This window comes from Felis catus, chromosome E3, assembly GCF_018350175.1.
Source record: "Felis catus isolate Fca126 chromosome E3, F.catus_Fca126_mat1.0, whole genome shotgun sequence".
NCBI classification, from domain to species: domain Eukaryota; kingdom Metazoa; phylum Chordata; class Mammalia; order Carnivora; family Felidae; genus Felis; species Felis catus.
The window spans coordinates 4,671,177-4,699,027 of NC_058383.1; the positions used below are offsets into that span (position 1 = coordinate 4,671,177).

Genomic DNA, 27,851 nt, shown 5'->3' on the forward strand with positions numbered 1-27,851 from the left:
AGCAGAACACAATCTAAGTTTTCTGGAAGGGAAGAAAGAGTTTGGGAGAAATCATGGCCGGTTGTCAACCGTGTTCCCGGCCTGAGGACCAGAGCCCACAGCCCAGCTCCTCGGGGTACCCCCTGCGGGCAGTAATGGGTGAAGAAAGCCCAGGACCATCAGGTGAGGAAGCAGGAGGAAGAAGGGACTTGAGAGTGTTGACTAGGAAGGAGGAAGGGGTACACAAGTCAGAAAGGAGCATGTGAGTAGGGTTTGTGTGACAGGAGAGATTCAGAGAGCCAGGACCTAAGGACAAGGATATCCCCATGGAAGGAAAACCTGGGGGGCAAGGAAGGAGGGTCAGGAGATGAGATCCTCAAATGAGATAAAGGAGGAGAGGAAATTATTCCACTATTCCATTATTCCAATGGGAGAGATTAACTAGAATGAGGAAGAGTTTCGAGGACAGGGGGATGGAACAGTGGCAAAGATGAATGGGGGCAGGTGGCTATCAACAAGGCAGAAAGATGGAAAGATGGTTTGGGAGAGGCCAATAGTCTCCGAGGTCAGAGAGAATGAGGGGAGGTTTGGGTTGCGGAGGGGCTTGGGTGACCAATGGCTGAATCCCAAAGACAGAAGCTTTATATTGGAGCCTGGTTTGTTCACTCAGCCCCCCGGGTAGACCCCCATCCCCCGCCTCCCTCCTGTGGCTGGAAGAGGAGAAGGGAGGAGTCAGAGGAGGAGACAGCCCCAGGGGCTGAGGACGTCTGGGTCGTGGAGAGGCTGTGTGGACTCAAGATGAAGTTGAAGAGACAGCGGTTGTCTTCAGTGCTGCCTGAGCACCATGAGGTTTTCAACAGGCTGCTGGGTAGGCAGAGCACCCTCCAATCCTATCCTTTCTTTTTTTTCCTTAAAAAACAAGAAACTTCCAACGCCTACACTTTTCCAATGGAAAAGAATTCTCTGCTAGCTGCTGAGCTCTCTCTCCATCCTTGGAGGACCCCATATTGATCCTCATCAGGGACACTTAAAAACGACAGAGGATTAGGTGACACTTGGAGAAAGGTCTGTCTCTGGGACAAGAAACCTTGGTTTTGGTCATGCCCCTGGGACATCTCAGCTCTTAGTGGCCTTTTGAAACTAAATGCCGTCATCTGTGTGAAGGGGGATGACAGGCCATCTTTGTACCCTGAGGTCACTGTCAAATGAGAAAATGATGGGGAATGACTCTATGGTCTCTGTGGCCCCTGCAGCAGTACGTGATAATGACAGAGCACCACTCTCTCTTGGCCACCCCGCAAGGATACCACCATATTTTCTTGGCCAGGGAGTGGTCTCCTCTCACCTCTGCCCATCAGCCTCACCCTTGGCCACATCCTACAAGCTCTTTCTCCTCTTCAGGGGGAAGCATCATTCTCCTCTTCACTCTGGAATGTTCCCACACTAACCCAGTTCTGGTTCCCAACCTAACACATGCCTTCTTCTCACAGAAGATCCTGTCGTTAAAAGATTCCTGGCCTGGGACAAAAACCTGAGGGTATCTGACAAGGTATCGTCTGTCACTCTCCACTAAGATGTACTCCCGCTCGCTCCAACGTCTGTCCCGGGGCAGGCGGACACCTTCTGAACCCTCAGCTCTCCTTCTCTCTCCAACCTGATGCTGCCTACACTTCCCTTCAGGCGCCTCATGGTTTCTTGCAGATCCTCTGGGATCTGAACCCCTGTTGTGGCTCTCGGGCTGTTGTCACCTTAAGTCCCCTCTCCTCTCAGCTCCTGGGGGCTCCCCTTTGCTCCAGCTTATCAAAGACCCTCCTGAAGCTGGCTATCTTAAAGACAAGCCCCCAAAACAGCAGAGCAAGCCACCCTGGGAGCAGCAGAAACTCTCCCCTTGACTTCCTGGGTTTGAGGCCAACCTTCTGATACCAAATAAGCAGGTTCAGCCGACACGTGGGAGCAGGAGCACCTGCTGAGGCCTTCCACGCCCTGCCCCCACTTTTCTCCTTCCCCTAGGATGTGATCCCTGTCTTATGGCTTTTTTCCTCTCCCCATCAGTATCTCCTGTCTATGGTCATAGCTTACTTCAGCCGTGCTGGCCTCTTCCCCTGGCAGTTCCAACGAATCCACTTCTTCGTAGCACTGTGAGTGTTTTGCCTCGGCCATCAGTGGCGCTCAGTACCCTGTGACAACGGAGGGGAGAAGTGGGACTCTGGCCTTCATCTGTTGTTTTCAAGCTTATTTATTTATTTTGAGGGGGGAGAGCCAGAGAGGGAGGGAGAGAGAGAGAACCCCAAGCAGGCTCCTCGCTGTGGGCACAGAGCCCATCGCGGGGCACAAACTCACAAACCACGAGATCGCGACCTGAGCCAAAATCAAGAGTCAGATGCTTAACTGACTGAGCCACCCAGGCGCCCCTCATCTATTTTTTTTTAAACCTGTTTGTAACTGATTATTTTTTAACCTGTTTTTTTTTAAACTGTTTAGGGGCGCCTGGGTGGCGCAGTCGGTGAAGCGTCCGACTTCAGCCAGGTCACGATCTCGCGGTCCGTGGGTTTGAGCCCCGTGTCGGGCTCTGGGCTGATGGCTCGGAGCCTGGAGCCTGTTTCCGATTCTGTGTCTCCCTCTCTCTCTGCCCCTCCCCCGTTCATGCTCTGTCTCTCTCTGTCCCAAAAATAAATAAATGTTAAACTGTTTAGTCTGTGTATGAAAACGATAGGATTATAGCATAGCGTTTTTTATACCATTCTTTCTAAACACAAATAACCCCAACATCAGTTAAGAGACTGAAGAATAGAAAACATAAAACCATCCGAAGAGGAGAGAAGGAAGGAAGTGTACTGCCCTGCCCCAAGCCAAGAGAGAAGCCCAAGTGACATCCACCATTGTCTTCCTCTCCGCATTCCCTGCACAAATGCTTCAGTTCAGGCCCTCAGCACTCAGCAGAGACCTACTGTAAATACTCCTGCTGGTGTCTTACAAGGCTGTCCCCAAGCCAGCGGGTGTTATGTGCCTAAAGTCCTTCCAAAGCACCCTTCCCTTGCTTCATCTTCCAACTTCGCTGGCCAGTGGCGCTCTTGGGCAAGGCCAGAGCTCCCAGTTTGGATCCAACCCTCTCCACCCAACCTGCCGAGTACCTTTCCCTCTGTTTCTATATTGCGTTTTCTGTCTAGCTGATTTTACACATGCACCTGAAGAAAATGACCTGTCCTCAAGGTTGATTCCGACTCCCAAATCCTCAGATGCTCCCCTGACCTCTCTGACTTTTGTACCTGAGTAGCGCTTCTGTTAAAATCTTAGCCTCGTAGGGCACTGAGGTGACTCAGTCAGTTGAGCATTTGGCTCAGGTCATGATCTCATGGTTCAGGAGTTTGAGCCCCACATCGGGCTCTGTGCTGTCCTCACAGAGCCTGCTTGGGATCCTCTGTACCCCCATCTCTCTGCCCTTGCCCCACTCGCATTTTCTTTCTCTCTCTCTCTCAGAAATAAATGAACATTAAAAAAACATTTTCAGGGAGCTTGTGTGGCTCAGTTGGTTAAGCGTCCGACTTCGGCTCAGGTCATGATCTCGTAGTATGTGAGTTCAAGACCCATGTCATGCTCTGTGCTGACAGCTCAGAGCCTGGAGCCTGCAGCCTCCTTCAGATTCCATGTCTCCCTCTCCCTCTGCCCCTCCCCCACTCATTCTCTCTCTCTCACTGCCCGCCCCCTGTCTGTCTCTCTCTCTCTCTCTCAAAAATACACATTAAAAAACATTTTCAAAAAATAATCCTAGTCTTATGGATATTTTGGACTATAGTTATTTAAAAAATATATTTAATGTTTATTTTTGAGAGAGAGAGAGAGAGAGAGAAAGAGAGACAGACAGAGAGAGAGAGAGAGAGAGAGAGAGAGAGAGACAGAGCATGAGCAGGGGAGGGGCAGAGAGAGACAGAGGCAGAATCTGAAACAGGTTCCAGGCTCTGAGCTGTCAGCACAGAGCCTGACGAGGGGCTCAAACTCACAAGGTGAGCTGTGAGATCGTGACCTGAGCCGAAGTCTGACACTTAACTGACTGAGCCACCCAGGTGCCCCTGGACTATAGTTATTTCTTATCCAGCCCCCACACCCCCTTCCCCAGTCCCATTAGACTAGACACCTGTTGAAGGCAGGTCTTGTCAAAATACCTCCACATTCTCCTCTCCAAACACTCAACACAATCCCTTCCATTCTGCAAATGTTTAAGTTATTTTGAACCTATGAGGTAATCAGTATTGCCCTTGACCATGAGAGAAAGCATTCATTCATTCACTCATTCATTCACTGAACAAAAACTCCCCAAGTATATCTTATATGCCAAGGACCATGAGGCGATGAGGATGGGGAGAATGCATGTTGAACTTATGCATCCACATGAACCAAGTCCTACATTAGTCATTTGGTAGGAAAGCCACTTTCTGCAGAAATAGAGTGGACTCAGCTCCTGGCCGCAGGAACTGTGTATGTCCCCAGTCCACACAGGGAGACAGGTGTGTGCACAGACACGGTGAAGGGCAAGGGGTGGGCATGGGGTTGGGAACACAGGGCAGGACATGCCTACCGGCTTCCCTGCTCAGTTCTGTCTTGTCATCACGGTGGGAGACGTCTCTGCCCAGCAGTGCCTTCTTGGTGACTGGGTGGCATCTGGAGACACTGGGTAGTGAGCAGCCTGTGTCCTTTCTGGGAAGCTGAGCTGGGGTGTGTGTGTGTGGGGGGGGGGTCCTGCCTGTCCTGCTCCTGACCAGCAACCTAACATCTCTCTCCAGCTACCTGGCCAATGATATGGAAGAAGATAACCAGGCCCCCAAACAGGCCATCTTTTCATTCCTGTACGGGAAGAACCGCTCCCAGCGTTCCTTGTTTCACAAACTGCGGTTTCAATTCATCCGATCCATGGGCTGGAAGACCAGGGTGTCCCGGGAAGAGTGTGAGGAGGTGGGTGGGCTGTGGGGACTTGGGGGGGGTGTCCAGTGGGAGAGAGAGGGGAATATGGAGGGACACGGGATTCGGGATGAGAAAGAATGAAAGCCTGGACAGTGGCAGGGAGGGGGGCCTACCTGGAGGCTGTCTGCTCAGGGGGCCGTCTGTCTTCCAGATCCAGGCTTTTGATCCAGAGCTGTGGGTGTGGGGGCGAGATCGCACCCTCATGCCCTAGAGTTCCCGGGACCACGGAGGCCTGAGGTCATCGGCCTGAGAGAAGGTAGGTCTGTGTCATCAAGGGTACAGGCAGAATAATTTATTGTCCACTTAGGAACTCAGAGGAGTCTAATTGCTGGACGCATGCTCATTGGCCCCCATCCCACACATCAGGCTTCCACACACTGTGAAGTGGGGGCGGCCACACAGCCAGACGCTGACTCACGTCCCAGCCACGAGCTGACAACCACACACCAGGCATGACCTCAGGGAAATATGTGGGTGCCAGAGCTCAGGAAAACCAGTTTGTCACAGAGGCATGGACTTGGCTGAAATAACTGCATCCAAAGCAATTGGGCCTGAATGAGAGTTTTGACGACATGTTGATTTTTTGTGTGAAATAGGAAAGTTTCTAATTTTTCCGTATATTGTGTTTTGACTTTCTTGTTTTAACTCATTTTTGGCCTTTAATCCCTGAGAGACTATTAACTCTAGGGATTTACTTACAACAAAATAAATGTCTAACAATATGATATTTGATGGAAACAGCCTACCTGTCCAGTAATAAAAGATAAATTATGACTAGCTATGTCTTCATCCAAATTTGCTTTCGAGCAAGTTGCTTATGGCCAGACCACATATGCGTTCTTCACCTCACCTGGCCCACTTCCAGAACAGTCTCTTATCTTGTTCAATCACACGTTTCCCCTCAGGTTTATGGTCAAGGAAGTTTGTCAGAACGAGTAAAGGTTAAGGAATACCAGTTTCAGCATGGCTTATTGTGATCGACACATAGTGACAGATTCGGGCAGAGGATTAAGTAAAGATGTGGTCTGAATTGTGCGAACTGGCTCTCTTAGTCTGTTCAGGCTCCTATAACAAAGTACCACAGACTTACGAACAGCAGACATTTCTTTCTCACAGTTGGGAGACTGGGAGGCTGAGAGCAAGATGCCAGACCGTTTTCTGGGCTGCAGACTGCCACCTTCTCGCTGTGTCCTCACCACCTTCTCGCTGCGTCTTCACACAGCGGAAAGGGAGAGCTAGCTCACTGGGGTCTCTTTTATCAGGGCACTAATCTCATTTATGAGGCCTCCACTCATGACCTAATCATCTCCCAAAGGTGCCACGTCCTAACACCATCACCTTTTGTGTTAGGATCTCAACATGTTAATTTGGGGGGGCGGGGTGGACACAGGCACTCGGGCCATATAGCACTGACCAAATTTAGTACTAACTGCTTTGGTTAAACATTAGGATTCAGGGTTCAAATGGGAGGTTAGGCATCTGGTTTCATGGTTCATGATGTTGTTGTGTTGGTGATGTTTGTAGTATGGTTATTAATTCAGACTGTAAGAAGCACAAAAGGACCAAGGTGAGCATTGAGTCTAAAGCAACATTCTCTCCTGTTGGTATTACTCCCTGAGAAGAATCACCTAGAGTCCTGGCTACAGCACATGTAGATAACTGGGCCTGACCTTCACCATAGTAAGACATTTTTGGAGGCAGGGTCCCCAAGACCAAGGATCAAAATTGAAAATGAACTGAGGTTTAGAATGAAGGATTAAAGATAAAAATGGATTTATAAATCAGCCTAAACTCTGATTACAATTGACTGGGAATGTGAATAATCTTTTCTAACTGGAGACTTGCCTCCTTGCAATCAACCGGACATCTTCTTTTTCTCTCAATTTCAGAGTCCAGGGGAGATGCAGGTTTTCAGCAGGAAGTCCATCTGGATGCTAATGACAGGCCTGAGGAAGGAAGAGAGGAGTCTCTTGTACAGATAATCTGGAAGAACCTAGAACCTTCTAGAATGAGCTGAATAGAGTTATCACACTGTATTCCTAGGAGTTGGGGGCACGTCTAGGAGTCCATGGAAGGACAATGAGAAACCAGGGTTTTGTTCAGGGTCTGTCCCTTCCCAGGGCACCACCAAATATTTCAGATTGTTTTAATTCAAATCTCCTCTGAGGTAGAAGTTGGAGGGCCCGTTTTTTATGCACTGGGACACAGATTAGGAGGGAAGTACTTCAAAAATGTAAAATTAGAGCCAAAGGATTGTTTGTGATAGATAGCCTAACAATATGACGTAAATTTCATTGGTTTATTTTGAAAGTCTTGCCCTTAGAATGATTATATTTATTTTTATACTCTATGTTTATGTATTTATTTTAAATAGTTCTGAAATAGTCATACTTTTCAAAACATGCTGTTCCTACAAAGTTTGTGATGAGATTACAGGTGTTACATATATGTAAATATAATTTTGTTTACATTTTCAGGATAGGTTTTGTGTTATTATATTTATATAATATATCAATTATAAGCAGATGGATAGTTCTCTCAAGTTCTTGTAACTACATTTTTAATTGACATTTACTCTTCATTATTCAATTGTGAGAATTCAGTTGTAATTTTTTAACTTGCCTTGATGACACATTTGTATGTTATTTTAGATTATTAAAGAGGATACCACAGTGTGTATCTTGGGGAAACATAATAAAGATAAAAAGTCTTCTTACCTTCATGATGTTCATAGTCATCCCAAGTCTGCCCTACCTGTTTGTTGTCAAATGATAATGTTGCTTAATGGGGTTGTGATCACTCAACCACATTTCGTAACTCTGAAAAATAATTCTGACTTATTTTTCACATGGAAAAAAGCAATAGAAGACAAGGCAAATCCTGAGCTAGAGTTCTAAAGCCGGAAAACAAGGAGAAGATACTGAGGGAGGAAATGGGGAAGAAAGAAGGAAGAAAGTACTATGGGGACCTAGATCTGAAAGTCACAATGAAGGCAAGGTGACTCAGCAAGATATGCATTCCCAGAGATGGTCCATGGCAAACACACCCACAGGTGCAAGGGAACACACACAGTGTTCATTATTTTAATCATAAGGGGAGTCCTTTTCACAACCTCCAATTCCAGTTTACTGTGGTAGAAGGAAGATCCTTTGTGATGAAAAAGGAACAACTAAAAAGAAGTGAAAGTTTTGGAGAACTTTCTGAGAAGCACGAGAAGGTAAGAGGGGCTAAAGCTGACAAATCAGATAGGCATGGAGAAGAAAGAGCTAATAACATGAATCCTGAATATTGGAGGAAACCATCTAGGGATGTGGTAGCACCAGAGAATACTGGGACTGTCCAAAATACCAAGCTTCAGTGTCCCCAGGGCACACCACTCTCCTGGCACATAGATGTATATCACCAGTCAGGAAGTTCACCTGAGCCTTGATGACCCTAACCCTAACCCTAACCTTGTATTGGGGTTTCATTATGCAAAGTATGATTAATTCTATCACTGGCCATACATTGAACTCAATCTCCAGCCCCCTGCCTTCCTCCAGAGACTGAGCTGATATCATGTGGTTCAAAGCCCCAACCCTGTTGGTCTTCCTGGCATGGCTGGCTCCTATCCTGAGTCACCTTGTGAGCATAAACTCAGTTTTGGTCCAAGAGGCCCATGATGAGTAACAGACACTGCTAGCATTCAGGAAATTCCAAAGATTTAGAGGCTCTCTCCCAGGAACCAGGGACAGGGACAAGATAAATTCTTTTTTTTTTTATTTTTAATTTTTAAATTTACATCCACGTTATTAGCATATAGTGCAACAATGATTTCAGGAGCAGATTCCTTAATGCCCCTTGCCCATTTAGCCCATTCCCCCTCCCACAAGCCCTCCAGTAACCCTCTGTTTGTTCTCCATATGTAAGAGTCTCTTATGTTTTTTTCTCCCTCCCTGTTTTTATATTATTTTTGCTTCCCTTCCCTTGTGTTCACCAGATAAGTTCTTTATACAACACGCTGGCCATGGTCAGGGGTCTGGCAGAACTCAGGTGGTCAGGGAAGGTAAACATTTTAGGACAGATATATCATGGGAGATATTTGAGACACTGAAGAAATAAGGATTGAAATAATGGGGTACTCACAGGGATTTGGGATATCTTAGGAGACATGAGAAATTAGGAGATGAATGTAGTTGTCTATATAGAAGCAGCTAATGACAGTGAGCAACTGAATAAAGAGAGGCCAAAGAAAAAATGTGTGGGGTGGGGGTGCAGTGCTGGTAAATGAGATCAGCTAATAAGCATGGAGCAATTTCAGAAAGTGAAACCACCAAGGCAAGAAGAGCCACAAGGACAACAGCATCAAATTACAGAAGCTCTAGGAGAGGGACAGCATTCAGACATCGGATGCAGTTGATGGACTGAGGGCAGCAGAAAGACTAGATTCACCAGACATGGAAACAAAGAGGAGAAACAGTCTGACAGGAACAGCTTGGAAACAGATATAACTTATGAGACACCTAGGAATTAAAACATATATTTAAGAAGCTCTAGGTCTCTGCAGGATGGTAGGTGAGGGCAGATTAGGAAATCGCTAAAATGAAACAGCTGAATGAAGAGACACAAGAAACAGGACAATGGATTCAAACAATAAAGCAATAACAAACAGGCAAGAAAACAGATGGTCAGGTAACTGATGACAGGGTGAGATTCGGGAGTGTTTGGGAAACAGAGAGCATGGTGCAGAGCACCATGGTTTCAGCCAAGACACCTAAAGAACCTGGGATCAGGACTGATCCAGTTGAAGAGGGGTGGGGGGGTGGGAGGGGCAACGCCGCTGAGAAGGGGGTGAGGCTTAAGAAATTTGGAGGACAAAGAGGTGGACCAGCTGAGAAAGTGGGAGATGCTGGAGGCAACCGAAGGCTGAGAAGGACTAAGAATCTGGGAGCTGCTTCGGAAATGTGAGCTGATGTCACAAGGATGTGTGGCTCTCAATGGTGGGAAAGTCAGGAACAGGTAGAAAAAGAAGAACAAAGAAGAGTCAGAGCAGCTAGGCTCCGGTGGCTGTGGCAAAAGGAACTGTCTCCGGGGTCTGAAAGGACTGACTCAATGACAAACAAGGGGTGGTCGCTTTGTAAAGACAAAACACTGAGAAAACTATAAAAGAAAAAGGTAGGAGTGACACAGGGAGGGTCCAGCAGGCAACTCAAGGGCCCCTGTCTCTTCAGCTACTCCCATCCTCTCAGCTTTTCCGGTAACGTGCAGCCACATACCCTTTACAGCGACTTGCATGCTAGATGAGGTGGGGATTTCTGAGACGTCCCCTAACGTGTGGGCGCTTAGACTTACGGGAAACAGAGTCCGGGTATTGGTCCCGCTCCCGAGGTGGGCTCTGTCAGGCGCACCGCCGGCGTCGTCCTGCGCATGTGCAGCTCGTTCAGTGTGCGTGTTCGCGCACGCGCAGTGCCGCCGCGCCGCTCTCGCTTCCTGTCCGTGTCCAGGTCACCGCTGGCCGTGCTTCCCAGGCTTCGGCCTCAGGCGGGCAAGGAACCCTGGGCCTGCGGGGCTGCACGCCGTCCGTCCGGGCCGGCACCCAGCGGGCGCAGAGCTGTGCGGGCCGGGCGGAGTCTCGAGCGGAGACCCCCAAGCGCGAGCCCCGGAGCCCGCGGGCTGGGCCGGAGTGGCCGGGCGGGCGGCGGCGGCGGCGCAGAGCGTTGGGATCGGGCCCGGCCCGTTTGCACCCGCGGCGGCCCGGCCGAGGCTCGCGGTACGGCGAGGCCCCAGGCGGCCGATTTGGGCCCCGAGAGGGTCTTCGGCCCGAAGTGAACTTGTCCCGGAGGCCCAGATCCGGCTCCTCCGGAACGGCGGCCCCGGGAGGCGCCGCGCCAGCTCCGGAGCCCTCGGGAGCCTCGGGGCAGCTCGGCAGGTCCCGACGAGGTAGGTCGTGGGCTTTCGGGTCTCCAGGCGGTTGTGCATCTTGTGCGCCGCGCCGCAAACGAGGGCGCGAGCGGCGGCCAGGGAGGGATGGGCTCTCCCCGGGACTTGTGGGGCCCATGTTTCCTGGGAGCGCAGGGGGTCCCCGCGTGGGCTGTGGACGTTCTGTGTCCGCTCCGTTCTCCAGTCCCGATACCCCTTGCTCCCCGTTCCGCCCTCTCCGTCTTCCAAGCGGGTCTCTAAGCGCCCCTGAGCACCTGTGCTGTGTGCTCTAAGTGTGTGCCGACCGCGTCGGGCACTGCCCTGTGGCATCCGCCAGTGTAATGCAGGACAAGCCTGAGAGGGTTTGCTGCTGCTGTGGCCGCGGCCGCTGGGGTGACAGAGGAGGAGGTTGGGCCTGAGAAGGGAGGTGGCTCTTGCAGGGTGACCGAGTCTATGGGTGGGATTGTGGATGCGACTCAACTCCTGCGCCAATGTGCTGTCCACTCTGTTACATTTTAAGTCAAAGTAAGTTTCTTAACAAAAGATCCTTTTGAGTAGCACGTTCAAGTGTCTACAAATGATTTAAAGACAGCCATGCGGGTGCACATCTTTTTACTCAGACCATCCTGCATCCTGTTCTGATCTTAAGTAGTTAAAAGCATGGCTAGAAAATAGATGACTATAACAGAGTTTCTTTTTGTATTTTCTTTTGAATGATGGAGGTTTATCTCAATAGGATACAGTGTTCATTCTCTAATGAGAAACATATCCACTCAGTGACCATATAGTCAGGTGCCAGTTGCAGACAGGTGGGTGCTCCCTCATTCTTCCAGTTAACTTCTGAAGATTTAAAGGGACAGTTCCCCCACAGGTTTCTTCCATGGAACTTTCCAGGAGAGCACTTTCTTGGCAGTGGAGATCACATACACCTTCATCGCTTCTCTTTTCTTTCCCCAGGTCTGCCCCTACTTTCACTGTTGCCCATGTTTTTACAAGAGGAGCAGAAGATGAGTAGATCTGTGGTAAGTGTTTCTGTTTAATGTATTTATTCCCCACTTCCTTTTGTAATATCCCCTAGGAGATGAATAGTTTAGACTTTAAAGGGGGAAGGTAGAGATAGAAAAGAGATATGATTGGTCAGACACGCAGTACCAGAGTGGCAGCAAGCATTTCTGTCGTGTTCACATGTGTAGATAGCACGATCCTTCAGGGCCTTGAAAGCCAAAGTGCAGGGCCTCCTTGATCTGCTTGACATTCATTGAAAAAAATGACAAATGCCATTCGTTACTGGACTGACACTGACCTGTTGAGAAACAGGTTTGTTTTCTCAAGGGTTTTGCAGTTTCTTTGACCATCTCACTTTAATTGTGACCAGGGTCCCTAAATGGCAGCCCCTAAACCACGGCTGTTGGTGCCTTACTTGTGCCTCCTGTAAGCTGACATACTGGTCCAGGGATCACCTAGTGCCTGTAATTTTTCTGGAAACTACAACATCACTCCATAGATACATTGTTTTTACTGCTTGATCCAGGGGTAAAATGAGGATACTCTGGAGGAATGGCCTTCTCACCCTCCAGTAAGTCTTGCTAAATATTTTTCTATGCTAGCCTATCTGGTGTGCAGCTCAGACTGTGCTGTCATGTCTCTGTCAAAGATTGCTTAGTTCCTATTCATGTTTTCTCCTGCAGTCTTGGTTCTGTCCCTGACTGTCCCCAGAACCTGCCCCAGTAAAGGTTACCCATGAGCTAGTGTACAAAGCCAGCGATTGGCCAGTCCTTGCCTTGGACTGCTCTGCTGGCTTTCCATCTTCAAGGTCTGCTCTGTTGGTTCTATGACAAACCTCTTCTACTCTCTTCCTGACTGATCTGCCCTGTTCATGTGCTGTTTTTTCCATCCCTGGCTCACGACCTTTATACCTGTCTGACTTACCCTCCTGTGCTCTGAACTGCCCACTCTGTCCATTCTTCCACATGGACCAGATGCCTCTGCCCAGCCACCTACCAGCGTTTCCATGGAGGTTGTCCAAAGGACACCTCAGGTTAATAGTAATTATTTGTAGCCCCCACCTATGCCTTCTGCTCTCGTCCCTGTCGGCTCTTTGTTCTACTGAGCAGCCTGTCACTGAATCCAGAAATATGGGATTCTTTCTAATCTCTTTCTTCATTCTCTGTTACCACATTTGCTTGTTCATATTCTTGTTATATTCTTTTTTTGTTTGTTGGAGAGAGAGAGAGAGAGAGCGAGCGAGGGAGCTCTAGCAGGGGAGAGGGATAAAGAGAGAGAGAGAGAAAGAGAGAGAGAGAAGGTCTAGCAGGCTCCACGTTGAGCCCCGACATGGGGCTTAATCCCATGACCCTGGGGTCATGACCTGAGCTGAAATCAAGAGTCGGATGCTCAACCAAGTGAGCCACCAGGTGTCCCACGGTAGGTCATTTTTAGAGCAGTTTAGGTTCATCTGAAAATTAAGCAGACAGTACAGAGATCCCATCACTCCTCCATGTCTCAGATTCCCTTGTTATTAACATCTTACATTAGTGTGGTACACTGTTTCAGTGGATGGGCCAGTGTTGATACATTATTATCTGAAGTCCAGAGTTGATGTTAGTTTGCTCCTTGTATGGTTCAGGTTTTGACGTCTGTAAGATGGCGTATGTCCACTGTGACAATATCATACAGAACAGGTTTACTGCCCTGAAAGTTCCCTGGGCACCACATGTTCATTCTTTCCTCCCCCAGTCTCTGGCAATTACGAGCCTCTACGCTGTGTGTATGGTTTTGCCCTTCTCAGGATTTCACATACAGGTGACCTTTGCACAACACGGGTCTGAACTGTTTGGGTTTGCTTATCCATGGATATTTTCCAATAGATACAGCATGGGACCATAAAGGTATCTTCCTCATGATTTTCTTGATATTTTCTGTATTTTTTCGTTGTAAAAATGCAGTCTGGCATTCACATAATGTAAAAAACACGTGTTAATCGACTCTTGAGGTTATCAGTAAGGCTTCTGGTCAGCAGCATGCCATTAGTAGTTAGTTTGGCAGAAGTCCAAAGTTATATGTGGACTTTCAACTGTGGGGGGGGTGGTGGTCAGTGTCCCTCACCCCCGCATCATTCAGTGGTCAGCTACTGTTGGGAGTCATACAGCCTGTAGCTTTTTCAGACTGGCCTGTTTCTGGTTTTATGTGAAATGCCTGTTCGCATCCACTGCTAGTCTCTCTGTCCCTATACTATCTTGTTTGTTGTGCTTTTCTTCTTGACTTACAAAGGAGTCTTAATTGTTTCACATTTTGTCTGTTTGGATCATGTTAGTAAACATTTTCTTCCGAGCTTGTCTTTTTACTTTATTTTCCAGCCTTACTATATAGTCCTCTAATGTTTTCATTTTGACGAGTTGAATACTGTACATTTTTTAAATTTCTCAAAATTTGTGTGGGTAGGACTCCTAGTTCCAGAGCGCCCTCAGCAGTCAGCACTGGAGCTGCCGCTTCGTTAGTAGACGGTCCACGGTGGTGAGTGGGGAGGACTTCATGGTGTTCTCCTCTTATTTCTGTGCGTTCTTGGTTTTCCTCTCCTGGCTCTGGATGACGGCCGCAGTTGCTGTCCTTGGACGGGCCGCGGACTGGTGTACTGACTTCCTGACTCTGCAGGCCTCACACGTCTGAGAATGTCTTTCTTTTTCCTGGATGTTCAAGAGGAGTCTGGCTCAGTGGGGACCCTTGGACTGCAGTCTTCCCGCCCCAGTAGGCTCTCGCTGTTCTCTGTTGTTTGGGCCCCAGCAAGGCATGTGAGCTCTGTGACATGCGGAGGTGGCTGTGACACACAAGGGCCCCTTGTAAAGTCATTTTGCACTTGGGTCTTTGTCTGCAATCCTCTGAGGGGGTCTCTTTCTCTGTCAGTCTTTACTGATGGAATGCCAGTGCTGTGCCCTTCTAGCCACTGCTGAAAGGAGTCTCAGAAAGGTAAAGAAAACCTGTTCTCCCTCCCCCACACCAGGGGAGAGAGCAGCGCTGTCTGCATCAGAAACCTTCTGACAACATGGCAGCTTGAGATGTTCACAGGGTGTTCTTACCCTCATGTCTGACGGTCTGGCTTGTGTGAAACTCTGTAGCCAGCCCTGCATTCTTGATTACAAAGCCATCTCAGGAATATGAGCTGTACTGAGTGTTAAGACAGCAAAGGTTGTTCCCTTTTGAAACTGACCTAAAATCCCTAAATGCAGTTCTGACTGGTTTCTTAATTTGTTAGCCAGGTTTTCTGAAACCCATTTTCCTTGAGTTTAAAGTGCTTTTGTAAAGCTGCTTGCTTGAAGCTGGGGAAAGAACAGTGTAGTTTTCTCCCTTTGCACATAAACTTAAACTTGGGCAAACTACTCAAACCCGTCACAAAGAAAAAATTCAGTTTGGAACATTCACGATAATGCTCTTTTTAAGGAGCATCACTGCAGTTATTTTACGTGCATTACAAACAACAAAAATTGTAATTTTTTTCTTAGTGTGCTTTCCCCTCCAATAAGACCAAAATGCAAGCATTAAAAAAGTCCGCGCAAATTGCACATTTTGTGAAATTACACATGCAAAGCCAGAAGTTAGAATAAGATGTACGTTGTTCTATTTATTCATTGAAATGAAACTACGTCCTGTTTCAATTAGTGTGCTTTCCCCCCCAATAAGACCAAAATGCAAGCATTAAAAAAGTCCGCGCAAATTGCACATTTTGTGAAATTACACGTGCAAAGCCAGAAGTTAGAATAAGATGTACATTGTTCTATTTATTCATTGAAATGAAACTACGTCCTGTTTCAATCCCTTGCTCTTTTGCTTTTGGTAATAACTTTTGACACGTGAACTTCTGGATGCTGATCTTCATGAGGGCGGCTGCAGTTGTGGCTGGAGGTGTCTGAATGAAGGCCGGGCAGAGCTTCTGGAATACCTCCTTACTGTATCTCCAGGACTGTCTCCTCACAGACCGGGCCTGGGCAGTTCTGCACACAGATTAGTCTGGCCTGGGCGGGAACCACCTCTTACAGCACCCAGTGCCCTGTCAGCAGTTGGTGCTCGGACCTGAACACCTTTACCTGGTCCCTGGTGTCCCCGTACCTGGAGCCTGGGAGAATAACAGGTTCAGGTGACCAGGTGTGTCAGGGAATCTTGCCAACAGGATGCGTCCTGCACTCTTTGATCGTTACATGTTAAATATTTTAGATTTTCAGTCAATGTCAGGAGTTTGTCATTCTCTCAAATGGCCCCTGAGCAGGACACAGCCTTCTCCTTCCACACCACTCCTTACATGCCTTGTCAGATCACTGGAGCCTTTTTGCTTTTAATGTACTGGCACTGTTTTATAATCCCTCCTTGGCACCTGCATAATTCTGACAGCCTCATTGGCTTTAGTTGTTTAAATTTATTTCTGTGTTTTCTGGTTAATTTTTGTCCTTATTTGGAAAGAGCGATAAGATACATAATGGATAATCAACAGTAACCTGAGGTGTCATTATGTCCAGAGAACTTAGTTCAGGGCTTTCCATGGATTAGCCCTTTTGATACTGGTATTATGATACTTGACAGGTACCATTGTTACCTTTATCTCAGAATTAGTGATACTGAGGGATGGTTGTAATAACTGGTGTATTTGAGTGGGAACAGTTTATTCAGAAGATCCATATTTAAAGGTTTGGCTTGGGCAGTCTCTGGGTCTGTTTGCCCCTCCTTGGGACCAAGCTCCGGCTCCCCTGGAATGTGTAAATGGGCAGAAAGGGGATTCCTTCTGGGCTTCCCAGCTAGGAATTAGGGACAATTGAACAGGCTATCACTGACAGTTTACGTGGCAGCCACGGTCAGGCCTGCTAGACATACCTTGCGATAAAATACACAACTCACAGGGTGCCTGCGAGGCTCAGTTGGTTGAGCGTATGACTCTTGATTTCGGCTCAGGTCAAGATCTCACAGTTTGTGAGATTGAGCCCCACATCGGGCTCTGCGCTGACAGCATGGAGCCTGCTTGGGATTCTCTCTCCCTCTCCCCTTCCCCTGCTCACTTACTTTCTCTGTCTCTCAAAATAAATAAAAAACATTAAAAAAAAAAAAAACACATAACAAGGATGTGTGTTGCCTGGCTTCTTCCTTTGCCAGTTGTGGCAAATATCACAGATCAGCTCCTTCCATGCACAGGAGGATCAGGTTGACCGAGAACAGTGGTTGAATTTCAGGCTGTTGAGTTTGGATCTGGGACACGTGTCTAGAGTTTAGGAGAGAGGTCTGGCCTGGTGGTAAAGGTTTGCGAAACGCTGACATACTCACAGCAGGTTGCAGATAGCAAAGTGTGAAAGACCAAAAACGGAGCCCCAGGCCCTCTAACTTCAGGATGTCTTGGAGAACAGGGGAGCCAGCAAAGCAGACAGAAGGGAGTCAGCAGGGGAGGTCAAAGGAGAGCCAACATCAGTAATGTTCTGGAAGCAAAAAGGAGGAGCAAAGCGCACCCTGCATTTCTCTGAGTGCCTCTCAGGCCTGTGCCCCTTGGCACAGGGGCTGTGTCTGCTGGTCTTTGTGTCCCCAGCAGCCAGGACTGTCCATGGCTCACAGTGCAAGATGGTATTTTCTTTTTTTGGTGACTACTGAATGAGTTCATCCTAGTGTATTTCTGATTTATTTTCTTTCCATGATAAAGGAGATAACAGTGTTTGTAGTTCACTTGACCAGTGAGTTTGGTAAGCTCTTATCTCCGTATGCCTTCTCTACCTCATCTGGTTCCGATCACGGTACCATTACAGGGGCCAGTGTCATTCAGGGACGTGGCCGTGGACTTCACCCAGGAGGAGTGGCAGTATCTGGATCCTGAGCAGAAGACCACCTACCGGGATGTGATGCTGGAGAACTACAGCCACCTCGTCTCTGTGGGTGAGGAGAGCCCGCTCTCTCGATTGCTAAGATACATGGGATTTCCCTCAGATGTACCGACTGTAACTTTGAATTTGATGGGACAAATGTGAGTGGTCTGTTTTGGGCACCAGGCAGGGCCTTTGGTCTTCACCTCCCCAGTGCAAGGCTCTGTTTGTGGTGCAGCTCATAAGGCAGCACCGTTCTCAGACGATGAGAGACCCGGCAGCCCAGCAGTGAGGCTCAAGTTCTCTCTCATTTCTATTAACAGGCTGTCACATTATCAAACCGGAAGTTATCATCAAGTTGGAACAAGGAGAAGAGCCATGGATAGTAGAAGGAGAATTCCTACCACACAGTTACCCAGGTGTGTTAGTGCAGGCAGTGCGGAGACTGGTAACTCGGAAGTGTTTTTCCCCAGGAATCTCTCATGGTCCTGAGCCTGTAGAAGGGACTACAGACAGTTGTGTGTGTGCTCTAGCTACCCAAGCCTCACTCCCGGAGCCTTCCTCCTTCCCCGTGAGAACCTGTGTTTGCAGAGCTTTTCCGTGCTTTGCCTCTCCCCGGAGCCCAGACCCTGCGGCTCCCTTCTCCCTGCTGAGCCTCGGGTCTTGCTTGCTCCATGGCATTTGCAGTCGCCCGTTATCATGGCTTCTTTCAGGTTTTAGGCATTCGTGTCTGTCATGAAAAAGTAACTGACAGGACTCGTAGGTTTTTTGCCACCTTCCTTACTTCTTCCTCTTTTCTGTGAGATGCCTCAGACAGGTCTCTGTCCCGTTTCGTGTCTCCCTTTACTGAGGTCAGATTCCAAACCCCCATCCTGTGCCTGAGCCAGTGACTTTGGTGCACCTCTGCCATTGGTGCGCCTGTGTGCTGCTCATCTGTCCCGAGATCCAACCCTTCTTGAGCTGGGTGACAGCAGTGTCTGGGCCTCCTGTCTGCCCCAGACATGCGTGTCCATCTTGTCCCTTACTCACCGTGCTGTCCTGTCCTAGTGGGTGCTCAATGAGTGTGGTGCACGGGAATGAGTTATGATTCCTTTCCCTCCACGCTCCAGAAATGTTTCTGAAGACTCTGCTTCCCCCTTTGCTGGGTTCTGCTTCGTGAGTTCTTCAAAGGGCTTCTCCTGCCATTAGGGTTGTTGTTTGCCTGTTTGTTTTATGCTTTACCATTCCTGTCCTCCTGTCCAATCTCCTGTGGTAGCAGCCCAGTGGTCCCTCGTGCTACGTGCACTTGCAAGATGCATTCCTGGAAATTTCCAGTTGATCTTATCACTGGTCTTCCAGGATGAGCCTTCAGGGGTTTCCCTGCTGCTACTGAAAGGAAGTGTAAATTCCTCGTCTTCCCTGTGGTGCCTGGAAAATTAATTTTCTGTTGTTTCCCAGAACTCTTGCTAAATCCACTGGGTCCTCTTAAATGTCTTCTGTTCATGTGGTTATTGTCCCTTTTGCTTTAATTCAGAGGGGAGTGCTCTGTTTGCCAGATAACAGCACATTCTTCCAGATAACTGAGCACAGGGCCCAGGTTTTCTGCCCCTCCTTGAAGCTTTTCCTTCCAGCTCTTATTATTATTTCCGTCTCTTCCTTGTCTCAAGGTGACTCTGCCTCAGGGCCATACCTTGAAAAAAGTTAGGTCTGATCAAGTAATCTTACTTGATATTATATATATTTTGCTTGACTTCTTTTTTTCCCAAATTATAATCCTATAAAGAAAAGGGTATGTTCTCCTTGCCAAAGTATGTAACATGTAGTCCACATTGAGTATGTGTGGAGTCCAGTAGGTGAAAGAACTTTCTTGTCCATCTATTGAGAAGTAATTGATAAGCGGTGCTAAATATTCATACCTGGGTCACATCCCCATTTATTCTGCAGGTGCTTGAAAGATACCCAGAGGTTTCAGATCAAAAGCAACAGCTCTGATTTCAGTTCAGGGGTTCAAAGGAAATAGTGAGTAGTCATACTTTCTAAGAGACAGGATTTGGTTAAGAAAAGAGAGTTGTGTGGTATAATTTACAACTCAGCATTTCAGGGGCGCTTGGCTGACTCAGTCAGTAGAGCACACGACTCTTAATCTCAGCTTCATGAGTTCAAGCCCCACACTGGGCACAGAGCCTACTTAAAAGAAACAAAGAGACCCTCAGCATTTCACGTGGAATGTTGATGTTCAAGCTGAACCACTGTGCTTAAGCCCTTCTATGGGGAGTAGTTATTTTCAACTTTAAGGGGAAATGGATCTAATTGAGGTGAGAAGGGACTTGAGAAGATTTTGTTTGTTTTATTAAAAAAAATTTTTTTTAATGTTTATTCATTTTTGAGAGACAGAGACAGCCTGAGCGACAGAGGGTCAGAGAGAGGGAGACACAGAATCGGAAGCAGGCTCCAGGCTCTGAGCTGTCAGCACAGAGCCCGACGTGGGGCTCGAACCCACCAACCACGAAATCATGACCTGAGCTTAAGTCGGATGCTTAACCAACTGAGCCACCCAGGCGCCCCGTTGTTTGTTTTTTTAAAGCATGGAACTCTCTGAAAGACAGGTCTTGAGTAGATCAAGGCTGGAAGCCAAGCAGACTGAATAAAGCAATAGAAGCTGAGACTTGTGGTTGAAAGGAGCTGGGCACTGTTGGCACACCATAGCTGTCTCAGAAGCACATGGTGCCTGGGACGGAGGGTCAGGCCCCCTCCCCCACACCTAACTGCCCTGGGATGGGTCCTCTGCCACCTCTTGTCTAGCAAATAGCTTGGTTTCCCTGGGGCAGAAATTCTTCGTAGGCTGGTATAAACCCAGGGTGGAATCACACTGTGAATCCGGGCAAAAAGTACTCTCTGTCAGACTTTTTCCCTCGTTTTACCTGTTGATGTTTTGGCAGTGCACTCAGGGAATTGTAGGTTTTGGAGGACAAGGCTGGTACGGTTTCATCTGATGTAGATGACAGCAAGCACGGCCGTCAAGTTCATCCAAAAACTTGTTAAGATAAGTAAAAATAAAGGTCACTGTTTTAGGAACAGTTTGGGGAATCTGATTTTTAAGGTTTGTAAATGAAACCAAATGAAAGTCACGAGTGGTCAACCCTATTCACATTCAGAATTAAGGGACAGTGTGGTATGTCAGAGGCAAGACTAGTTTAAGGGAATCGCCAGGAGTCTGAAAATGGGAAAAATAGTTGCGAAACTCACAGAGCATGTGTTTTGTGCCAGATGCTGTTCTGAGCACTTTATGAGTTTATGTATGTAATCTCACAGCAGCCTGATAAAGTAGGTACCGTTGTCTCCGTCTCACCCCTGGATGATCCTGAATCATAGATGACTTAAGTATTTGCTGGTCACCCAGCCACAGTGCATGCTGCACCGTCCAAATAAGAACAAATAGAGTTTCATGGTCAGAATCAGTTCAGTGTAAATCATAGTATCAATAGAGTGTTTATGAAATCTTAAACTTCTGAAGGGCTGGCATGCTCCCAGTTCCTGGGACTCGCCTTTCAAGTGAAACAGAACCAGAGGGATGTTACTCTAAACACAAGGAGGTTTGGGCGCACGCTGATTTGGCCCCACTGTGTGGAAGCTGAAACGAAAGAAAGTAGTGTGGAAGGATCTAGGCTGGTCAAAATGCTGCCACAGAAATCTCAGTAAAAAGCGATGGTTCCTGAGCCTGTGATCATCTCCCCCAACTTGATGGGAAACGGTGTGGCACAAAGTGCTGGGCTCCTCCCCTCCCCCACTGCTTCCTGAGGCATCTGTGCACCCCAGCTTGCCTGGTAGCACTCCTCATTCATCCCCGTTTGCTGTGAGTCCTTTCATATCTGCCTGTCAGCTGCTCATCCACCATCCCTTGTCTTCCCATCCCTGCTCTGTGTTTACATTTCACCTTCTCTACCCAGTTTTGAACAAAACCTTATAAAGCAGCAAAGATCAAAGGTGCTTGAGCTTTTCCCCTTTCCTGACCTCAGAGGTATGTGTGTATGTGAGCATGCATGCATGTGTTTACCCCAAACCATGAGGGTAGGGAAAAGAAGTACACTTGGAAATATTTACATCTGCCCATGGAGCTGGCATCTACACCACGGTGAAATGCTTGCATGTAAGTCACATTCCATGTCTTAATGTAGGAGATACACGAAATGTTGTTAATTTTGCCTCTTTTTAGAAGAAGTCTGGAAAGCCGATGACCTGGTTGAAAGGGTCCAGGAGAATGAAGGCAAACATTCAAGGCAAGCTGTGTCCATCAACAAAACCCCGACTGAAGAGAGAGGTAATGTTCTCGGTAAGACTTTAAATGTGGAAACGAACCCCATTCCTTCAAGGAAAATATCCTATAAGTGTGGCTCATGTGAAAAGAGTTTGAAGTCCATTTCAGAATATATCAGTAGTGATGGCAGCTATGCAAGAAGGAAGCCTGACGAATGTGGTGCGTGTGGGAAACCGTTTCCCCGTGTGAAGCTTGAGAAAACTCATCCAGGAGACCAATCTTACGAATTTAATCAAAGTGGGGGAGCTTATAGTCTAAACCAAGAAAGTATTTATCAGAACATTCATATTTTGGGGAAACCCTTCGAATATATTGAATGCCAGAAAGCCTTTCAGAAGGATCCAGGTTTTGCTAACCATATGGAGGAGAAGCCCTATAAGTGGAATGAATCCGAAATAGCCTTTCTTCAAATGTCCAACCTCAGTGTACACCAGAGGTCTCACATGGAAATGAAGCCCTATGAATGCAGTGCATGTGGGAAATCCTTCTGTAAAAAGTCAAAGTTTATCATACACCAGAGGACTCACACAGGAGAGAAACCTTATGAATGTAATCAGTGTGGGAAATCCTTCTGCCAGAAGGGAACCCTCACCGTCCATCAGCGCACACACACAGGGGAGAAGCCCTACGAATGTAACGAATGTGGGAAAACCTTCTACCAGAAGTTGCACCTCATTCAGCATCAGAGAACTCACTCAGGAGAGAAGCCCTACGAATGTAGTTACTGTGGGAAATCCTTCTGCCAGAAGACCCACCTCACACAGCACCAGAGAACACATTCAGGAGAGAGACCCTACGTCTGTCACGACTGTGGGAAAACCTTCTCCCAGAAGTCAGCACTGAACGACCACCAGAAGATTCACACGGGCGTGAAACTCTATAAGTGTAACGAGTGCGGGAAGTGCTTCTGCCGCAAGTCTACTCTCACCACACACCAGCGCACGCACACCGGGGAGAAGCCCTACGAATGTAACGAGTGCGGGAAGTTCTTCTCTCGGCTGTCCTATCTCACCGTGCACTATAGGACTCACTCGGGAGAGAAGCCCTACGAATGTAATGAGTGCGGGAAGACCTTTTACCTGAACTCTGCCCTCATGCGGCATCAACGAGTGCACACCGGGGAGAAGCCCTACGAATGTAACGAGTGCGGGAAGCTCTTCTCTCAGCTGTCGTACCTCACCATCCACCACAGGACTCATTCAGGAGTGAAGCCCTACGAATGTAACGAGTGTGGGAAGACCTTCTACCAGAACTCGGCCCTTTGCAGGCACCGGAGAATCCATAAAGGAGAGAAGCCCTACGAGTGTTACATATGTGGGAAGTTCTTCTCTCAGATGTCGTACCTCACCATCCACCATCGGATCCATTCAGGAGAGAAACCGTATGAATGTAACGAGTGTGGGAAAACCTTCTGCCAGAATTCAGCCCTTAATAGACATCAGAGGACACACACGGGAGAGAAAGCCTATGAGTGTTACGAATGTGGGAAGTTCTTCTCCCAGATGTCCTATCTCACCATCCACCATCGCATCCACTCGGGAGAGAAGCCCTTTGAATGTAACGAATGTGGAAAAGCCTTCTCTCGGATGTCCTACCTCACCGTGCACTACAGGACTCATTCTGGAGAGAAGCCCTACGAATGTAACGAGTGTGGGAAAAAATTCTACCACAAATCAGCCTTCAATAGCCATCAGAGAATTCACAGGAGAGGGAGTGTGAACGTACTGGATGTGGGAAGGCTTCTCTGAAGTCCGAGAACCCTCTTAGCGTGGTGAGCGGGCAGCTCCTGCCGTCGTCCCTCAGAGTTCACACGGGTGATGCACACGAATGAGCCTTTGTGTTAGACTTGAAATCTGAGAGTTCACAGGGTAGAGACCACAGTTGTAACAAGACCACAGTTGTAACAAGGACTCGTTGGATACCAGACTGTACCGAAGTAAACATTTATAAATATGTAGGATGTGTATGAACTTCACCGTGGACTCAAACTGTTTTACATATCAGGGAATTCATACCAAGGGAAAATCTCTCAATTTAACGAAGGTGGAAAACATACTCCTTTGGAAATTATTAATATTAAATGTTTGTGATGTAGTAACAAGCTTCTTGGAACTTGAATAACTGTTGTGAGTAAAGATACTTGTGCAAACAGAAGCTGTCAGATCAGCAGGTAGTGATCAAGACTGTAGCATCACAACTGACGCTCATACGTGAGTGTTCCTGGGAATGTAGGACTTACGTTTTTGAGGAGTTTTTAAGTTTGTCCACTTGTTTTTAGGATGCTCCATTACAGGAATTGTATGTTCATTTGAATCATGTTTGAAAAGCCATTGTAACCTTAGTAGAATAATTTGTAAGACATGGTAAGATTATCCATTTGAAACTGCTCCACCACGTTAGTACCCTAATACTGTCACTGAACTCGTATCTGATCGTGTATGAAGTACACTGCTTCTCCCACTCTTCCCTGTCAATGAACTAAATCGTCTATAAAGAAGCTAATGTTTTTGTAATGTGTTCAACTTTACCTGAGTCAGCAAGAGATAGAAATCTATGCATAAAATAGAAAACCATATAGATAATTTTGTTAATGCCAGAAGTTTCCAGTAGTAAGTTTCCTATAGCACTCGTTGCATTCTCTACAGTTAAACAGAAAGACTTAAAGTATTTCCATTTGTACTAATTTTTTTTTTTCGATCTGTTCTATTATTTTTTTAGTTCGGATGCCTACATATGTGTAAGTGCGCAGAGCACATATACTGTGTAACTTAGTAATTATCCGTATTTTTACTTGATACAATAATGTTTTTAAATATTGTGCTCTACTCCTTCCTGAATGAAGAACTCTTCATACGGGTTTGTGGCAGACGTTGGTGAACGACCCTCGTCACTCACTTGTTACTGTTTGCTGGCGGAGTTTGGGTATCCATTCCTCCTCATGGAATGAGGGATAGATCCTGACTAGTTTCAGTTAATAATGGTAATCCTTTTCTCATTGCCAGCCATTGGTTTAGAGTGGTCACAGGACCCAGTTCTGTGCAGATGAACAAAGGAGAGATCTGACAGGTTATCTCTGGAAAACATTCCTTCAAAGATTCGAGGGATGAATCATGCAGGGTGAAGTAGAGTCTTCTGTCGAACGTTGCCTTCTCTGCATGGGATGTCTGGTTGTGTCTTTCAAATACGGATTATAATTTAAGCATGGCCGAGCAGAAATATCAGGAGAACCTGGGACCTAGATGATGACGTTGAGCCACTGAACCAACCAGCCATGTAGCTGGGCCACCTCTGGACTGTCTCTTCTGTAGTAGACTAAATTTACTTTTATGCCAGTTGATTTTGGTTGCTCTGTTAGCCATAACTGAAGATACAAAGTTATACCTTTGTAGGAATTATGCAATTGAGAAGTGGACTTTAGGTAAATCATCTATTTAGAAGTAAGTACTGATAGAGAGCTTTATCTTAACTTTCTGTAAATTTGGATGTAAATAGTTTGAGCACTACAAATCAACTTGAAACAATTAAATGTACGTTTCCTTGAATTGTTACATCATTGACCTAAGAACCTTTAGAGCCTGATAAAGTGTCAGGTATACCTTCCTTTTTACAATGCATGACAAATTTTGTTTAGGTTAATTTATGTTATCCATGGATCATCGCTATAGTGTGAGTTGACAACATAGGTGTGGAGGGTAAGGACCTTTGCTTTCCAGTGATTAGCCGAATAGCCTCTATTTGAATAATTGACCCCTTACGGCTGAGATGAAATGCCATATTTTCTGTGTATTTCAATCACTCGTGCCACCTGTTTTTGTTGCTTAGCACTTTCCCTCCACATTCTTCTAGATAATCGTGACTATGCTACATAGCAGGAATGAAAAGTCTGGTAGGTTGTATAGTTTTGTGTAGGAAAATATACTCATGGTGTATTTGTGGAAATGATACCTACAAAGATTCCCACCGTAGTTTGTCATTATAGCTTTAAATACACAGTATGCATTTTAAGTAAAATACTCAAAAAGTTTCAATGGTTCACCACATTCTTCTTACCGAGTACCTATGCATGAAAGAGCCTGGTACACATAAGTGGTCCCGGACTGCCTCTCTGATGATGGAGCAGTGTGATCTGTTCAGTTTCAAACATGTCCATGCTCTCATATTATTACATCTCTGAAAGTAAGATCAGTGGCATGTTCTTTAATGCCACTGTTTTTCTTCTCTAGAGGCACGTAAAATCATGGTTTTAGACTTGATGGAATACAATATATGAAAAGTTTTTAACTGTCCCTGGCAAGTGTGTAAGGTAACACAGGCCCGAGTTCATAAAGAAAGCACTAGAGGGACTTGAGCCTCCTTGTGCTGTAGTAAGGACTGAAGGGGGGACTGAAAGACTTGGGGGTGAGTTGGGGGGCAGGAGCTCCTGGGTGTTGTACCAGTGACCTCATAATTTGGGGTGTGAGCAGATCATGAACTCTGAGAGGGGTTTCCAGGGGCTGAGCAGAAGGCAGACCCTTCCTGGCCGTGGACACGTGAGATCTCCCAATATTCTGTATCCTCCTCGAGTTAGTGAAGCGGTGGCTTACTGACTCCTTCTCACGTGGATCAAAATGAAGACGTAGTTTTAACACCAAGGCCCTATCCCCTCGGAGGCCCCCAAGTCACCCGCTTCTTTGTTCCAGGTCAGTGAGCTTGGTGGCACTGTCCATCCAGGCTCCCCAGAGAAGACTGTACAGTCCACCAGTTGTGGCCCAGCTAACTGCCAGCTTTGCAGGCTGCCTGCAGTGAAACAAAACAAGGAAATTCCTTTTCCTTCTCACAGAGATGACATCACAAACCAACGGTGTTTCCCTTCCCTGAATTCAAAGTCCGTGATTCCTGCCAAACTGACGAAGTAGCATGGGCTGCCGACTTGTTTCCCAAGCCCAACTCTGGGGTGCCAGAGAAGCCCAAGCAGTTCACACGTCCAGGGACTGCAGGGGTGCCCTGGGGGCAGATGTGGCTCTCGGCAGGGAGGTGTGAGCAGCCAGAGACAGTAGGGAGGCCGGTGCCAAGGGGAACTCGGGGACTACACGACACTGCTCTCCACTGTAGTGTCCCAAGCACATCACTGCCCACCACGGTCCTTCGTGAGACCGAAAGCAGGTGCGTCAGCCCCATCCAGCTGAGATGAGGGGTGGATGCGACAGACACAGTGTGAGCTGCATCATCCCCTCCTCATTCCACAGCCATGTCATTACCATAAGTAGGCACGTTTTTCCGGATGAAGGAGGACCTTCTGGTGATCATGTAATGTGCCAAGAGGGGGTTCCTCCTAGCTGGGGGCGGGCTTTCTCTTCTGTAACACATACGTCTGCTGAGGCCACCCTGAGGAACAGCAATAGGGTTTAGGCCTTTGCCCAGCTCCTTCCATTTGCCGAGATCTCCAGACACCTCAGCAAGAATAAATGCCGGGAGAAGACAAGGAGTTTACCAAGAGCACACCATATGTCTCCACCACTAGTGGGATGCAGAAATCCAGATTTCAAAATGGTCTTACTAGACATCCCTTGAGAAAAGTGTATTGGTTACATGAAGCAGGAACAGCTATCCCAAAAGAGGTGGGGGAAAGGGGAAAGGGCATCAATAAATGGCATGAAGTAAATGCTTCATTAGATGAGTTTAACTGCAGAGTGGATGCAGCCAAAAAGCCAGTTAGTGGGCTGAATGACAACGGCAAATGATTTCGCCCTGACGCCAGAAAGAAGAAAGAGATACAATGTGAAAAATAAAACAGAGAGGACAGTAGAACACCCATATCCTGGGGTTCTCAAAAAGACAAAATGGGAAGAAAACCCATGAATTAAAAGTTTCTCAGAATTAAAAAAAGAATGAAATTAAGAGAGGCTTTTGTGATGCCAGAG

The 27,851-nt window shown here is 47.2% G+C and overlaps 4 protein-coding genes across 6 annotated transcripts in view; 2 read left to right on the forward strand and 2 right to left on the reverse strand.

The window, feature by feature from the left end:
* The first annotated feature begins 35 nt into the window (after positions 1–35).
* Positions 36–7,651, forward strand: LOC101099765 (speedy protein E4-like). The gene is made up of 7 exons (XM_023246259.2): positions 36–162; positions 650–847; positions 1,470–1,528; positions 2,032–2,117; positions 4,758–4,926; positions 5,087–5,191; positions 6,825–7,651. Exons 1-6 carry the CDS (start codon positions 54–56, stop codon positions 5,144–5,146), a joined length of 681 nt encoding a protein of 226 aa, XP_023102027.1. The 5' UTR covers positions 36–53; the 3' UTR covers positions 5,147–5,191; positions 6,825–7,651.
* LOC109495098 (translation initiation factor IF-2-like) lies at positions 7,615–11,120 on the reverse strand. The gene is made up of 2 exons (XM_045048270.1): positions 10,267–11,120; positions 7,615–7,754 (listed from the first exon to the last, which is right to left on the reverse strand). Exon 1 carries the CDS (start codon positions 10,970–10,972, stop codon positions 10,355–10,357), a length of 618 nt encoding a protein of 205 aa, XP_044904205.1. The 5' UTR covers positions 10,973–11,120; the 3' UTR covers positions 7,615–7,754; positions 10,267–10,354.
* Positions 10,724–25,979, forward strand: ZNF12 (zinc finger protein 12). Its single transcript, XM_011290426.4, has 5 exons — positions 10,724–10,854; positions 11,791–11,855; positions 17,604–17,730; positions 17,981–18,076; positions 21,850–25,979. Exons 2-5 carry the CDS (start codon positions 11,817–11,819, stop codon positions 23,697–23,699), a joined length of 2,112 nt encoding a protein of 703 aa, XP_011288728.1. The 5' UTR covers positions 10,724–10,854; positions 11,791–11,816; the 3' UTR covers positions 23,700–25,979.
* Positions 13,336–27,851, reverse strand: part of LOC101100018 (zinc finger protein 33B) — a 42,246-nt gene continuing 27,730 nt past the window's right edge. For 2 of the 3 annotated variants that reach the window (XM_045048246.1, XM_045048248.1), the window contains one exon: positions 23,879–26,727. In XM_045048246.1, coding sequence (XP_044904181.1) covers positions 26,573–26,727 — 155 coding nt within the window. In that variant the 3' untranslated portion in view covers positions 23,879–26,572. Of the gene's footprint in view, positions 15,941–23,878; positions 26,728–27,851 lie in introns of those variants that run through there. The other variant, XM_045048249.1, reaches the window with a different exon arrangement.